Source organism: Microsporum canis, genomic scaffold (genome assembly GCF_000151145.1).
Source record: "Microsporum canis CBS 113480 supercont1.4 genomic scaffold, whole genome shotgun sequence".
In the NCBI taxonomy this organism is placed as follows: Eukaryota; Fungi; Ascomycota; class Eurotiomycetes; order Onygenales; family Arthrodermataceae; genus Microsporum; species Microsporum canis.
In genome coordinates, this window is record NW_003299166.1 from 2,781,989 (window position 1) to 2,797,941 (window position 15,953).

Consider the following 15,953-nt stretch of genomic DNA (forward strand, 5'->3'; position numbering starts at 1 on the left):
GGTTTCAATCCTTACACGTATCAGACACCAAGGCCGGTGCCCTGCGACAGGGCGGTTGTAGCGACGTACTCTGATGTCAGGGTCGGCTATGCAAGAGAATCATCATGGCCTTCGGTCGATGAAGGATCGATCCGTAAAGCTACAGGGGCAAATCACACTCGTTCGAACGGTTAATCTTCTGCTGGGGTAGGAGCTTACAAACAGGCTTCCTATATAAATTTTACAATATGTAGCTTTTGAGATACACACCCAATACCGATTCTCGCCTATATACAGGGCTGCCAACTATGACCTGAACGATATTTAAGAATTATCCGGTAATCTATATCTTAACCCAAGGCACAACAAGTAATTGTTAAGTTAGTGCCCCTCTATCCCTATCGCTCTAACGCTATCATAAACAGGCCATGATACTAATGGGACCTTTATGGGGCTAACTGGCAATATGGGGCTTAGATATACCTACCTACCTTGTAATCCATCCACGGATGAACCCGGACCAACAATAATCCAGCAGGCAGCGACTTCGAGAGCTGGAAGGACAAATTGACTAGTTAACTGCCAAAAAGGATGGGTGAGAGCGGCAACTATATCATACCTATTGCATCTGCCCTACACAATGAAACCCCGTAGGTATGATCTTGACTCTGAAATTGCTCTATTCTTTAAGGAGCATGCCCCTACGACACGCCAACAGTGCGATTCACTTGCGATTAGCCTCCTTGGTGAGCCGATCGAATGTGTACCGATCCAGGGGCAGTTTATCTATATACTGCTTGCAGGGCCAGAACCTACAATCATACAATTTCGGTCTATCAAGTCACAGCTCGACCTTAACATAACTTCGCTCGCGAAGAGTATACATGGCACATTAGCAGCAAAGACCCAGGCATCCGGGGTGATAGGAGATAATATATTTGTCTATATTATTGAAAGGTTGCCCGGTGTTGCCTACGCTACCCTCAGGTTTGATATCGAGAAGCAGGTGAATACAGTAGTAGGTTGCAAGGTATGTTTGTACCCATAAGCTTATGGTCTTTGCATAGAAGCTTATATCGGTGTTAGGTTTTTCGCTGCATCATGGATCAAAGCACAGCCGCGACCAGAGATACAACTACAGAATGAATATGACCGGAAACTCGAACAACTTGCCAAGTCAATGCCACCCTACCTCACAGAAGCAATTGTATTTTGCCGGACGCAATTGGGTGTCCTCTTTGGTAGTGATTTTCGCTGGGCATTATGCCATGGTGATATAAATGAAATGAATCTACTGGTGGATGAGAAGACTAGACATTTAACTGGAGTTGTAGACTGGGCAGAAGCAAGTGTCCAACCGTGTGGGTTATCCTTGTGGGGGTTGGAAACTCTTCTTGGATATTCGGATAGGGATGGTTGGCATTACTATAGTTCTAGTAATGCTCTTGAAGCCACATTCTAGACCGCATTCGAGGATGAAACAAATGATATCTCGGAGGATAATAAGAAGATTATCGACATTTCTAGAAGAGTTGGAATGTTGCTAAGATACGGATTTATATGGATTAATGGGGTTGAGACGATGATAACAGAGCAGACTGGGTTGAATAGGTTGCGGCGCTTGCAAGCATTTTTCCAAAGGGTGAATTTCACATGGCTAGAAGGAGGAATGAATAGCAGACAAATACGACTGATGCGTCCCTATCTAGATTGTAGATCAAGCCATCAAACAGTTGGACAGATGACTACAAAACGAGGGAGGTGACTAAGTGTGAAATCAACCCCGAGACTGTAGACATGAGTACGGATCTATACGAGTGAGATGGGCAAGGTTATCAGTCATATAAACCTCAAGGCGGCATATTGTCTTAGGGACCCAGAGAATGACAAAACAATATGTTAGTACGTCATATCGAATAACTATCACCGCGGGTTTCGAAATTCAACTATAAGCTACGCATCTCATATTGATATCCGCTTTGATGCTAGTGCAACTAATGCCAGCAGTATTTTCCTACGCTCTACAGCTATGTTCTACTCTACGGAGACGACATAAGAGCTATTGATAGGTATGATGTCACCCGTTGTTTGTGGCTCATTGCTCAGTAAATGGCTTTACCTGACACCCTTATGGATAATATAATTCCACCCCAGACTTGGAAAAGTAAGGTATATAAAGGCTAAAAAGTTGGATTGATTTTGAAATAAGATTGTTTGCCTGAAACTCATTGCTAGAGCCGCAACGTCATAATTACTTGCTCCAAGCCCACCGTATCTTAAATTGTCTACCAGATAGTATAAGATCAGTCTCTGCTCCACCTCTAAGAGAATCGATACGGCTTGTGTGGTTTGCTTCTTTGGTTTGAAGGAGAATATGCTCGAGTTCATTCAAAACTGGTTAGGAGTTGCGGGGGTACATTCCAAAGCGGAGTATCCTGTCGCTCAAGCGCCGAATACCCACGGTATATTTTGGCGAGACTGGTATATTGTATTCACAATTCTAATGGTTATTTCTCTAGAGCGAGACCCGCCAGTCGCGGATAATATTATTCCACGGCCGCATTTTCCCTGCACAGCCTGCAAGCACAGCAACATAGAGTGCGACCAGAATTACCCTCAATGCGCGCAATGTTTCCAGGAGCAGACACTGTGTTTTTACATTCACCGACGTAACCGCAAGAAGTAATATTTGGCTACCTAATATCCTTTGTATGCACTGGAGATTATATATTTCTTCATTAAGTCTGCATCCAGGTATCCCTAACTGTGGAAGACCCTACGTTTACTCCTATGAATATTCATGCCACTTTTTCTCTCCATCTTAACAGCCCTCACAAGGTGTAGATGATCCTAATCCCAGTTTGTCTCTGCGATTGCCCTCTCTCCCGTTCAGTTCCCGCCTCAGAGGTCGGTCATGAGGCTTCAACCCCCTGTTCGATAGAAACTCAGTCTTATCAGTGTATGAGAAATTGAGCCTTTAGTTGTGGTTTTTTTGTCCGTCTCCTCTAGTTGTGCCTGCTTTGCTCTGATGAGTAGCAAAATAAGCTAGGTTGGTCATCTCGCTTGACTATGTAATGAGTTCGAACTGACGGAGCATCTTCAATAGATGTGGTATCTATAGAAATAGAGATTTCATCCAAGAGATCACTATGGTGACTTCCTAATACCGCATGCTAGGACATATAGGCATATTGGCATTGATAAGTGAAAGTGAAATGATGTAATTAGTGCTCTACTAAAATGGTCAGAGGAACAAAGTCTTAAAATTATTGCGGTGGAATACTTGATTTTTAAGGTACTAACTAAGCTTTTGAAGTTGTCGTATACATTGTGAGCTTACTATGGTATCATATTAACTGCCATTTAAACAGATTCCAAGATGTTCGCCTCATAGATAGTGGTCGACTTCCCAGTGTTTTGATTCTCCACCTATGCACCATTAGCAATTTACCTTTATAAATTACCTTTAGGCCATATCTCACCTCATAACGGGGGTTGGATTTGCTAGCATCAACATTGCGGCCTGCCTGAGTTCCTGGTTCAGTCAGGACGGACATAATACAGCCGATGCTCTCTGACGTGTTTGAATCAGGGCCTACGCGTTCAAGGTCAGCGTTTATCTTGGCATGACAAGGGAGAAACTTCTGCGATGCGTACCACCAACAGGCTTGTAGCGCACATTCTGTCCTTGTCTGTACTGAGGCATATTTAGAAACGTGATCTTCTTCTATATGGTCTTCCTTCACTCAAGACAAATTGTGCTGTTAAATTGACCTAAGTGAGCCTTAAGAAGCGCGATGCTTGCTGGCCTTTTGTACCTAAAAAGCGAGGCAACAAAAATAACGCATGTATCTAGAGGAGTTGAGGTAAAATGGTATGCCCGATCACTGAGGGCCAATCAATTACTATTGATTATTAGTATGAAGTCATACATACGTAATAATTATGGAGATGGCTAGTTCTTGCCCGAGCCATTTAAAACAGCTTTTGAATGCCTTTCCAACCCTTTTTAAGTATTTCTTACACATGAAGTCATGTTTCTCTAGGGAGACCTGCAGGCGTTTTAATTTTGCGTTATCTAAGAGGGATTCTAGAAGATACTGCTCCACTTAATTGAGCATGAGGAGAGCTTCGAAAAAGGGAGTGCTAGATCGCTATAGAATAATATACCGCTTATGAAATGATATGTTGCCACATGTGTCTATTTTGGATGAACTCCGGCGCCATCGCCAGAGATGGCAAAGATAGATAGAAGCGCCTTGTCCACGTGGAATGCGGGGTTCCCAAGGGCCGTGAAGCGGTGCGCCAAGACGGAAGCCAAGAGTCTAGACCTAAACAAGACTAGCCAAAGTGCGGTAACAAGCCAAGTATTGCCAAGAAGTTGGTGTTAGTCATCCTATTGCTGGCGCCAAGCTGAGGCTGCCCGCTTAAGCCTTGTTTTTTGCCTTGAACTTGCGCAACTTCACGTCATGGCGCATGCACGGCATCGTCTTAATTTATACCTACACACACTCCGTACCTTCACCTGGTTCCACATTGGGATATCAGGGTCTCTAGTAAGAGCTCGGGCCGCCCTTGCCAGGGGGCTTTGACGTTACCAGTAGCTGTGATATCGACAAGGATGCGCGACGCCCTGGTCTGCTCCAATTCGCCAGTAGGATTGTTTATTGCCTGAGCCTGGATATCAAACTTCTCGCCAAGTTGACATTCAAGGTTCCCCTGGTTCCAGTTTGTTTCAAAATAGACCTCCAGGCCGCTACAACGGAATGAACAACTTGCAACAAAGAGGCATCCCACCATGGGCTCCAACAGAACCATAGGCTGCGTTGCACAGGCTTGTTGTGCTGCCGAGGCCATCACCAGTCACCATATATGACTGGTTAGCCAACCTCCACATATACGCTCCACTAAGGATATGTTTGTCAAATAAGGCTACTTCTTTGCTGTCTGACAGCGACTGCTTGAAGTACCCTGCATATCATTAGCGTACTGTGTATCACATATACTTGCAGCCATAAATAGCAATTGGCTCTTCATAGTCAATGACCCTTATTCCGAGACTGGTTCTCCAACCTCAAGTTCCGCTTTGCTATTGTTGATCAGATGTGACGTTATCGAACAAAGTTATACCTTACGGAGCTGTATATCCGAACCTATCTCCGCCCCCTTCTCGGTTTATGAAATATCCAGAGTCCACGGATCCCTTCGATCCATGTGGACCGATACTCGCCGTGTCACACAAACTTCCCATCTCATATTGGTGTTCGCCTAACTGATCTTCACTCTCTGATCGTTCTAACATTGAGTATCTGGTCTTGGGAGATAGCAACGAATGGTCAATAGATCAATAAAATCTGTTGGTTGGCAAGCCTATTAGTTAGAGCATGCGCACATAGTATCAGCCTGAGGAATACGGGTCGTAACTATCTATTTATATCACTGCCGCGAAGAGGTGCATTACTAATATCAATATACGGAGTACCTGAGAGTTTAATCCACAACTCCGCTGGAGAAGAGCTCTCGCTATTTACCACGCTTGTGAATAACACCTCAGAAACGGATATGCAAAATATCGTGAGGAGCACCCAGCGGTAAGCTATCCCAGGGAAGCAGATGGAGTGAGTCTAATATTTAGTCCATATTTATTGGGTAAAGCAACAGCTCTAGTATATTAATGAAGAATAGGGAAATGGAGAAACTCGAAGCTGAGCTCCCTCATTGCAAGAGCATGTCGCTTCCCCTTTCGTAGGAACGAAGAATCTTCCTCCGTCGGTCTCATCTAACTATCCCCAGATCCCGCTCTTTGAAACAGCGACATGCCTTCTGACCCCCGCCCCGATCCCCAGACCACAACCATGAAATAATGGGCGTTTGGAGTGTTCCTAATCTTTCGTCATCTAATATGTGTTTATCAAAATAATCCTAATGTTGGAGCCTTGCTTTCCGATGTATCCCCCTGAATGTTATTCAATCAGCCATTCGGGGTCAGTTATTTCTTATTCTCTTTCCTCAAGTTGGTCACTCAAGAAGGAGTGCTTTCGAGATCCGGGTACTTTCGGCATGTACAGCACCCGTCAAATGACGCTCATATCTTGAAAGAATGATTCGTAGAAGTAGTTAACGGTTGAATGACCATTAACTACAATCCATTTCAAGGGGATGCATCGCTCCAATCAGAAGCAAGGTTGGATGTATATATATACACAATTGTTTTGTTAGTGACGCAATGTTTCTGCAACCCAGCGCAGATCCATCCTCTGGTATGCTTCATGTTTGTGGATCAATTTGCGTGGATGCATCAAATTACGGAGCAAGTTGGTTAATGGATAGACACCTCGCACCCTTGGGGAAAGCTACGGGGCTAGATTCCGTCATACGATGATTGTTGCTTGTCTATACCGTTTACCCTATATGTCATATCGTCGTCAATGGCTTGTCCCACTCTTTATATAGTAAGTCAATTCGTGATAACACCCCTACTGCTCATTAATTGATCTTGAACCTCTGCTTCTTCTGCTCGTATTAGAAGTTTAGAGGTATTTTCAGCATTCAACGGCGTCATGTTAAGAAGTCGGCATGTGTCTTTTGAAGAGTTATCCATGCTCTATCAGGATATTGGATGTTTCTGACGTTTCTACAGGAGAAACTCACAAAAGCCGGATGAGGCTTTATACACCAATTTCAGACAAAACTACCCTAATGCGAGTGCGAATTTCAAGAATAATTCTTCAAAACACTTCACGAAATTGTCTATACCTGACCCTTTTATTAAACAATTGCCATTCCAGAGGTTAGTTGCATTGGATTTTCTATCCGCGAGATCCCTGAATGCCCTCATGTCAAATGCAGCGTGTGTTAGTTAACTAGTTACGGGCTAATGGAATCCCCCAAAGCAGGCCAGATGTCTCGGGTGTCTATACTGAAACCTCAAACCCTCAGGTCGATCAATTGGAATCGACTCAACCCATCGTGTACCCTGACGATTTGATTCCCTTCTCGGCCTTCACCAATATATCCCCATCATGTACTTCCTGCAAAACACCCGATGCAGTGCCGTCTGATCAAAATCATCCGATGGATCTTTTAACTCAGGCAGTGGCAATCAATTCTCTTAATTCAAAAGATGCCATATGCACTTCGTCCGTCCACCCATCTGTGTTCTCCAAACCTTTTGGTGACTCGATTACTTCACAACAGCTGCCTATATCCTATGGCATAGGACAACCTATGGGCGCTACCGAGAAGCAACCCAGCGATGCACCCGAGGCACTGCTCCAAGAATTACCCAGTCTAGGCCCTTTGGGCCATTTTCCAAATGCGGCGTATAACCTACAATCTCGCTATGGAGCTCCAGGGACTACGTCTGATTATTGTCGAGGATCTGAAAGTCCTATAGATGATTGTGATTTTGGTGACAAGTAAGTATATTGCGGGTAGCCTAGAATATTGCTTGATCTCCATGAACCTATGTACCAAACAGGCTAATCTGCTAGGATATTTCTACCTTGCAGTTTCCGGTTTCATTCCATATTGCATGCTGCTACCGCAATGGTACAATGCCCAGATGATATACCCACTACCTATCTTAACAAAGGCCAGATATACACTTTGACTATAACGGATACTGGTGCATCGAACTTTGATTACTATCCTTTAAAGTATCGTACAACCATACGGATAACTTTTGAGGAAGAAAAGCAGCGTCTCAAACCGGCGAGCTATTGGAAACTATGGCAAGAAGGCCGTAGCGCAAACGGGACATATCAAGGTGATAGTACGCCTCTTGCTGTTGAACATGTCGACCATAACCAGGGTGACGAGGGGAAGCCGCGCTATCGACAAGTTCAGCTGGAACGTAACAACCTTGACGGATTTTCCGTGATATGGACTCCTCGCAGAACCAGCGGTCCACTTGAATGTGCTATATATGTTCGATTCAATTTTGTATCCACCAGCTTCAGCTACTCTAAGGGAGTCAAGGGAGTTCCGCTTAGGCTTTGTACCAAAACTGAGGCCATTTTATCGCCTCCCGAGATACCTGGGACCAATTACTCGGAAATCAGTTACTGTAAAGTCAAGCTATTTCGAGACCATGGAGCCGAGAGGAAACTTTCAAACGACCTTATCCACGTCAAAAAGCTCATCCATGACGTGAAGGAAGAAATCTCTGAAACTAGTTCGGGATCTATGAACTGTGGCAAAAAGAGGAGATACAGCAGCTCCGTGTTAGGTAACGGGGATGGCCATATGGTAAAGACACGCAAGTCAAAAGGCCCCTGGTCGTATGGCCAGGATGTTTCTATGAAAGGATCCCTTGAAGAAGACCTCCGTATAGAGCTCAACCGTCTGAAGGAGATGATCACGTCTAGGCGTGAAGCCAGTGTTCTCAATCTCAAGGGTGATCTTCAGGATGACCCGGACCTCTTCCCTCTAGAGCTGGACGTACAACAAAACGATGATGATATACTTGGAAAAGAGCCCTTAATGGAGAACAGAGCTGTCTCAATAAAACCACAAAGTAATTTATCTCTCATTTACCTCTCAACCCAATGTATGAACTTCGTTATGTCTGACACTTACTATTGTTTTAGAGCATTGTTTCTATGTCCAGAAGCGCCAGAATAACAAGAAGACAACTGGAGAGTACTTCCACGCAATATATATCGAGGAACTCACTGCAAAAGCCTTCACAGATGCCCTCGTGAAGAAATGGAAGCTAAAATCAGCTAATACTATCCATACTCTATTCATCCGTGATGATGGGCTGACTATTGTTGCGGATGATCGTGCGGTGCAAGAGCTGCCGGAGGGAAAAGGGATATTATTTGATTTCTTAGAAACAGCCGAGGAATCTTTAGGAGTTGAAATGGAGCTCTACCCGGATTCAGTGATAAGAAATTGATGTCGAATCATGAATGGTTATGTACATTGTCCTTAGAATTTAAATAAATATCCAAATTTATGAAGCCAGGATCAATTCTTTGTCACTTAGCCAGGAGTACAAGCATGGAATATTGCACCACCTTATATAGTGGCCATTTGGCCTTTATTTTTTGCTGATACCCTTAAGCTGGCTGTAACTTTCTGATACACGGCCCTTGATCCTGGATGGCACTCATGTCCCGGCACACACCAGGTAGGGTGTATAAGGTCAATATCTGCGCCACTGGCAAGTAACAGTTGGACAATTTCTAGATGTCCTAACTCCATTGCCAACTGAATAACCCTGCCACATGAGAATGAAATTTTCCCTCGTCCGTGACTCTCAGTTAAGTCCCATCCTAGATCATGGTAGCCGACATTAACATCTGCCCTGTAATTAAGTAGTAGCCGAGCAATGTCAATGTAACCATGCTTAACTGCCCGAACGAGCGGAGGAATAAACTCTTGTGGCCAGGAGCCATGGTATAAAGGGCAGTCATGGTCAAAGGCGCTGCCACTAGGGCGATATTCGGGAGAAGGCCGATCTTCCTCTTGAAAGTTGCACTGAACACCGTTTTCCAAGAGGAATGTGACCATGGTAATATCTTGTTGATCTATAGAAAGACCAAGGGCCCTTGTGGAAGCTATTCGGTTAGATTTTTGTACCACGGCCTTGATAATGTTATGGTTCCTTTTGTCCATAGCTGTTTTTAACGTAGAGAAACCTGCATCGGCACCCATATCAAGGAAAAGAGTCACTAGATTATAGTTTTCATGCTCTGTAGCCCATTCTAGTGGACTTTTACCTCCAGAAGTACTAGTAACGAAGATATTTGTGTTCAAGTCTATGCCATATTCTAGTAGCTGTGAGATTGCGTGATTATATCCAGCTCGCAATGCAGCCTCGAGTACCGCTTGTTTCTGGGCCTGGCTAGGGGTTGTTGCATTTGAAGTATTATCATTGGGAGCCACAGCCTGAGGAATTGGTTGTTTTGCCTCTGTAAAGCGGTTGTAGAAATAGAATATCCGTAGACCGTTCTCCCAGATAAGCTCCCAGTCGTCATCAACAACCACCTGATAGGTTTCAACCTTGCATTTTAGGGTAGAACTATTGTTTTCAATTATAGTGTTTCTTCTGAGCAGTGGTTTGTTGTATTGAAACCCATCAAACTCATCCGGCATTGACATAGGGAACCCATAACGTCCAAAGGACCACATTACATAGTTAGGCCGAAAAGGAGGCCTGTACTCCCGCAAATCAAGCTTGTGCCAATCGACCTCGTCAAAGAATGGGTGAGCTTTGATTTCGGGAGCCCCCCCATTGGCTCCGAGGCGTCGTTCAGGCCTGGGGTCGAGAAGTTTAGTTATAATATCTTTGGCAGTTGGGGGGATGGACTCGGGGAACTCGATAGGCTGGTCGAGATTGAGTATCCTTTGATATATCATCTTGGGGTCATCATCAAAATATGCTGGTAGCCCAATTAGCATTTCGTAGAGGAAAATTCCAAGTGTCCACCAGTCCGCTGACTTTGACTTTCCATGATTGAGGAGTAATTCTGGAGCTGGGTACTCTGGCATCGTGTAGGTATCGCGTTCTCTAGTAAAGAGACTAAACCCGCATAGGACTATATGGCCCAAGGAGTCCAGAAGGACATTTTCAGGCTTTAGCCAGGATATTATACCATGGGTATTGTGGAGATAGTCCAACGCACAAAGAATCTCGGCAGTATAGAGCCGTGACCTCTCGATATCAAAAGACCGCTGCTTTTGAATATGGCGAAAAAGATGTCCACCACTGACGAAAGGAGAGAGCAGGTACAGCGTTCCTTGTAGATTGAAGGTAAGTGAGAGTGGTGCGATAAATGGGTGATTAATCTGGGGTTGTTTAGTTGTGATATATTGTGCTTTGGAAATATCAATCTTTTTCTCAACGAATGTCTTCTGGTCTGCTTCCTTTCCATAGGAGACAGTATGAGGTTTCCCAAGTTTAGTGATGTACTCAAAGTCTGCGTTTTTCAATGGTTTATCCTCGATATGTCGATATTTAAAGCTGACGCGGATCCTACCGGCTCCGTCCCGTAGTTCCAGCCATAGTGACTCGGGCGTTTTGTATCTCTCGAACAGGTTGACCCGTGTCATACCGAGGAAGATGTCCTGGTCTACCGTGCTGTGGCCTCCGATATAGAGGTGAACAGTCAAGTCTGCCAAGCAGGAGACGAACAGCTCGCGTTCTGCGTAATATCCTACTCCCCATGTAGGACCTTCGCTGGTACCGAAAAACGACTCGACCGTCACTTGGGACATTTCATAGTTCAAAAGCGCATACACGAAGCTCCCCCCGAGATATTGCGATGGATGGACTTTGGTAGCATCGCTGGATAGATCGTTGTTGGAGATCTGTCTGTAGTAGTCTACCGTCGAGAAGCCAGCACCTTCGTGAAGGGTTATGGTCAAGATGCCAGGCGGGCTTGGGCTTGTGTCCAAAGTAAAGTCAGCTATGCTCAAAGTCATTTTCGTCGCAGCATCAGTCACTGTATAAAGAGTGTTCTTGTTGGAGAGCTGAGCGATGCTACAGCTAGCCGTGTTGCATTCTAAGTAAATATATTGACACATGGCTGCAGGCATGCATGGTTATTACTCGTTATAAGTTACAGTCGAGATGACCAATTTATTACATAGATTAAAAGAGCTGGTGCATGACCAACCTGCTCACGGCCAGGGGCCTTTTCGACTTATTTTCGCCCATTTTCTCCTTTGGCCTGGCCGGAAAGGTTTTTCCAGTATTAAATATAGCCTCAGTTGAATGAAATGAAGCTGCCCCTAGATCCGGTCCATGCCATAGAAACACAGCGGTTTCAAAGCAGATACATTTTTTTTTGGAATATATAACATACAACTAGTTTAAGATATTTGAAAGGTCCGGCTACAGGTCTCTATTAAATACGAATGTAGCTCAAAAACCAGAGAATGCTTCCAAAGCCAGCTATACCAGGTTGATATATCATGAGTATTTTCGAGCTATCGGGTAGTAATAGTCGGCGCTGTGGTCATGGTTGGCTTACTGGTGTCAGTAGCCCAGTTTAACGGCGAATATGAGCGATAAGATGTGTTATGGGCGTAGATTCTCTCAAACTCCTTAACCTGCTCGTCGGAATAGTGTGGAGGCACGGCATTCGCCCTAACGCGGGCCCTGGCTCCTATACTCGCCCTGGAGTTGACACCACTCCGTTTCCTCTCAAAGATGCTATGGCCCTTGCAAGAGATCTTGGGACCGCCAGCTGAAACAATAGCGCGCTCGACGCAGCCATCTTTGATGAAGAATGGAAGGTTAAAATAGGTGTACGCAAAGGTGGTCGAGTCTGCCTCGTGATAATCCCAGCCTGTGAGGGCGCCACATCCTTTCTCTTCATGATGTAGTGAGTCACCTTTGTCCATTGACCAGCCGTCGATGTTGTAGATTTCAAACGTCCAGCCCCAGCCCTCATCCCAGAAGTCACAGTCTGCTTTGGGCGTAGGTTTGGGCGGTGGTGTTGGCGTTGGGGTCGATGTGGGCTTGGTGGTACTACTAGAAATACCCAAGAAAGACCTGATGAGGGATATTTCTTCCGAGGCTAGCGAAGACAACATGGCTATATCCGCAAGCGTTGTTGGATACGCGTCATCAGCGAGGGTCTCATACAAAATTGTGTGGGCGCCGTTTGATCCAGTGGGTGTACTTGTTGAGCTTTCACCGTCGTCCCCGTTATTATTAGAGCCACCGCCAGGTTGAGGAAAGACTCCAGGAGGGCAGAAAGGGCAGTCAGGATCGCAGAACAGCAGGCCTAAATTGCGAAAATGATTTAGCACACTGCATACTTCGGACATATATGTGGGCATATTTATCAGACTTTGCTAGAAAAAAGATGTGGAACTTACAGATTGAGCCGCAGCCGTCGCAGTCAGGTTTGGCAGTAGGTTCAGGTTTTCTGCCAGACGTCCATTTAGGCGTCTTAGGGTTGATGATGGGGTCCACAGTTCCAGGCACTGTTGTGGGATGAGGATTTGGCGTTATAGTAATAACAGTGGGCGGCAAAGTTTTCCCGCTCACCACTGTCGTGGTCCCCCCTAGAGTCTCCGTTTCCTCAGGCTTGACGTAAGTACTGGTGCCCCAGATAACTGTGCCCGCTGGGATCGTGGTGGTTTTGGTAGCGCTGATAACAGAGGTGGTACCACTGATAACTCTACATAATAACAAGAAGTAAACTGATTAATTGGGGGCAAATTATCATTGTAATTGGGAGTATGTATTCCACTTACGGCGTAATAGTGACTTGGAACGGAGGTGGCTGTACAGAACTTGTAAGATAAATAGTGCCGGTTGTTAGGCTCTTGGTAAGAGATACACCCCAGACGGGGATACGAGTAGTTATCACTATTTATACCCGATCCAATAGTCAGTGAAGTGTAAGAAAATAAGCGTTGTCTCATGAGCTGAGAAATGGTTGGTCAGGAACTCTACCTGGCGGAATTGTCAGAGATGTAAGCCATGATACATAGACGTAGTGAGGATAGGTCGATGTTGAGCCATCCATCTGGGTACTTGTGAGAGTTGTGAGACTAGAATACGAAATTGTAGTGGTCCATAATGGGAATGTAATCGTGGTAGTACTCGAGAGTGGCATTGGGGGCCAGATTAGCGTTGCACCCGGTGGGCCAACTACTTGAGGAGTCGCCGATTCCCATATACCAGGGTCTATATAGATGACCTCACTTGAGGAATTAGTCTGCGAGCCTGGCCCATCACCATGTTCAGACTGCAAATCAACTGCCCAGTCGGCAGTCCCAAGGAAATTGAGACCCGGATAAAGAGCCTTCCGAGTAGCCTTATTAGTCTTGTTCATATGAGCAACCCACTGAGTGCCGTTAAACAAGATGATATTCGAGTATGAGTTGGCATCCCATAAAACTTGTGCCGATGGGTTCTGAGATGTAATTAGACCTATCTCGTAATCGGATATATACCCAGCTGTATTGGTACAAGGCCCAGGATATGCCCCCGATGCAGGCCCTGTAAAGGTACACTGCTCGGTCCAGCAGCCGGGAGTATCCATTTGAAATGAGCGGCCGTAGCTACTGAGGCCGATGGCGACCATATTTGATGGGACACCCGCTTTAGTGATCATCGATAGGGCATTAACTGTCTCGGTGAGGTTGACATGGGATCGTAGACAGTTTCCTAGCCCCTGAGAGTATGAAACGCATCCGGGGCTCACAAACTTATTGGTATAATCCCACTGCCCATGTAAGTCATAGGTCATGTACACGATATAGTCGACAACGAGGCTCAGGGCTTTGATAGGGAAACGCTGTAGATACCAGAACGATGCTGGAACAGTAATAGAAACAGTCTTGCCAGCTGGCATTTTCTGTTTCAATTCATTGAGCATCAGAAAATAGCCAGTGGTGTCTTCCTCTGAGCCAGCGGGGATACCGGGGATATCGGGCTCATTTGGGTACTCCCAATCCCAATCAATACCATCCAAGTCATGATCATTCAGAAACTTAATAACGTTGGCAATTAGCGCCTTTCTGTTTGCATCAGAACTCACCGCATCGCGGAATATCATGTAGGTATCTGGGTTTGTAGAGAAATCCCAACCGCCAACTGATACAATGCGACGGATACCGACCATGCCCTGTAGTAATGGAAGCTGATCTGCCACATCATCCGAATTGATGGAGAAATCCTTATTAAGGGTAATAAAGGAGAAATGGATGTGAGTATAAGCCGAAGTATCGATTTCAGAAACTGACATACGTAAGCAGGGTCGCTTCCAGTCGAAGCCCTCAAAATAGGCAATATGGAAGGTTTCGCTGGGAGCATCGGATGTTATAATATCTGTGCCACAATTGGAAATACAACCATTCTCTCCGGGAGCTGCTGTACCTGGGGCCCCCGTACTAGAGTTTGACGGAGTGCAGAACTCGCTAGTCGTCCCACATTGGCCCCAAATATTACAACATGCGTTAAGGGGACACTGATTCAGTTGGCTTAGGTCTGTTCCTGGGGGTGAGGGAGCTGTGTTGTTTACTTGTGGTCCGCAAACTGCATTAGCGACAGGAGCAGGCATAGGAGGGTAGCCGCTGCTAAGGCATATGGTGTAGTCGGCGAATAACTTTTGGCAGCCGTTCCAACCCCACGTTTTCTGGTTGAACTTCTCAATATCATCATTTGATATATCGTAGGCTGCGGCGAGGGAAGAACAAGAATCACCAGACTTGACTAAGTAGGGGTAACAGTAGCCCTTTGCGTCCGGTTTCGGTGAGAAATCTGGGAGAGTTCCAGGACTGCAGCAAACATGTTGACCAGGCTTTAAGCTTCCACACAGGGTCGGGCTAGGATTAAATTTTAAAAAGTCCGCTGCTGTAATGCCGCATTCGCTAGCGAGCAAATCGCATGAGTCGTTGGGTTCTACCTGGATAGTACGACAAACACTATCGCGGGTTTTTATAGGCTTCCATCGAGGTAAAGCAGCGGTACTAGTCATGGTTGTTGTAGAGGAGTTGCTGTGTAAGCCGGCTGGGATCAGATAGGTTGCCTCTTGCCACGCTGGGGTAGCCTCGTGAGTGGTCGTTATACAGCTGCCATTTTTCCACGACTGAAGACCAGATTGGACCGAACCGAGGTGGCCCTTGGTATTGGTGAAAATACCCAACGAGTATCTGGCCGAAGATTTGCTGCACAACTGGACCACTAGTTCCTCTGAAACGCTACCATCACTCTTAAGCTGGCTGCTAAGCTTCTTGAGAACCGAAGGGAGAATATTTTGTCTAGTGAGGCCTGATCCGACATAGACACCCACGAAACTATCACCTGAGTAGGCATATTTGATAAATTCGTTGCAACCTGCTCTATATTGAGTCGAGAAGGCTTGTAATTGGTCTAGGGCGGCAACTACATCCGCAACATGGGCTGAAGACGAGTCACCCGACGATAATAGCTGCACGGGAGATGTGGTGTTTCGCTGCTGCACACCTTTAGGTACACAGGCTGAGGCATCAGCTTCGATTGG

At 45.6% G+C, this 15,953-nt stretch overlaps 6 protein-coding genes across 6 annotated transcripts in view; 2 read left to right on the forward strand and 4 right to left on the reverse strand.

The window, feature by feature from the left end:
* Positions 1-427: 427 nt before the first annotated feature.
* Positions 428-1,744, forward strand: MCYG_05007 (conserved hypothetical protein; the record flags this gene model as incomplete). The annotated part of the gene is made up of 5 exons (XM_002847224.1): positions 428-473; positions 555-603; positions 634-981; positions 1,066-1,429; positions 1,454-1,744. The coding sequence occupies 5 exons, from the start codon at positions 428-430 to the stop codon at positions 1,742-1,744; spliced, it is 1,098 nt and encodes a 365-aa protein (XP_002847270.1).
* A 1,598-nt stretch (positions 1,745-3,342) lies between these two features.
* On the reverse strand, positions 3,343-3,685 carry MCYG_05008 (conserved hypothetical protein; the record flags this gene model as incomplete). The annotated part of the gene is made up of 3 exons (XM_002847225.1): positions 3,343-3,408; positions 3,462-3,574; positions 3,637-3,685. 3 exons carry the CDS (start codon positions 3,683-3,685, stop codon positions 3,343-3,345), a joined length of 228 nt encoding a protein of 75 aa, XP_002847271.1.
* Positions 3,686-4,180: 495 nt separating this feature from the next.
* On the reverse strand, positions 4,181-4,836 carry MCYG_05009 (uncharacterized protein; the record flags this gene model as incomplete). Its single annotated transcript, XM_002847226.1, has 2 exons — positions 4,181-4,310; positions 4,505-4,836. 2 exons carry the CDS (start codon positions 4,834-4,836, stop codon positions 4,181-4,183), a joined length of 462 nt encoding a protein of 153 aa, XP_002847272.1.
* Positions 4,837-6,539: 1,703 nt separating this feature from the next.
* Positions 6,540-8,881, forward strand: MCYG_05010 (conserved hypothetical protein; the record flags this gene model as incomplete). Its single annotated transcript, XM_002847227.1, has 5 exons — positions 6,540-6,553; positions 6,620-6,769; positions 6,876-7,397; positions 7,491-8,497; positions 8,571-8,881. The coding sequence occupies 5 exons, from the start codon at positions 6,540-6,542 to the stop codon at positions 8,879-8,881; spliced, it is 2,004 nt and encodes a 667-aa protein (XP_002847273.1).
* A 122-nt stretch (positions 8,882-9,003) lies between these two features.
* MCYG_05011 (protein kinase) lies at positions 9,004-11,412 on the reverse strand (the record flags this gene model as incomplete). The annotated part of the gene is made up of 1 exon (XM_002847228.1): positions 9,004-11,412. One exon carries the CDS (start codon positions 11,410-11,412, stop codon positions 9,004-9,006), a length of 2,409 nt encoding a protein of 802 aa, XP_002847274.1.
* A 507-nt stretch (positions 11,413-11,919) lies between these two features.
* The window catches only part of MCYG_05012 (class V chitinase Chi100), a gene marked incomplete at both ends in the record, with an annotated part of 4,467 nt that continues 433 nt past the window's right edge, over positions 11,920-15,953 (reverse strand). Inside the window, 4 exons of the mRNA XM_002847229.1 lie at positions 11,920-12,722; positions 12,817-13,121; positions 13,198-13,312; positions 13,400-15,943. Of these exons, the coding sequence (XP_002847275.1) occupies positions 11,920-12,722; positions 12,817-13,121; positions 13,198-13,312; positions 13,400-15,943 (3,767 nt within the window). The remainder of the gene's footprint in view (positions 12,723-12,816; positions 13,122-13,197; positions 13,313-13,399; positions 15,944-15,953) is intronic.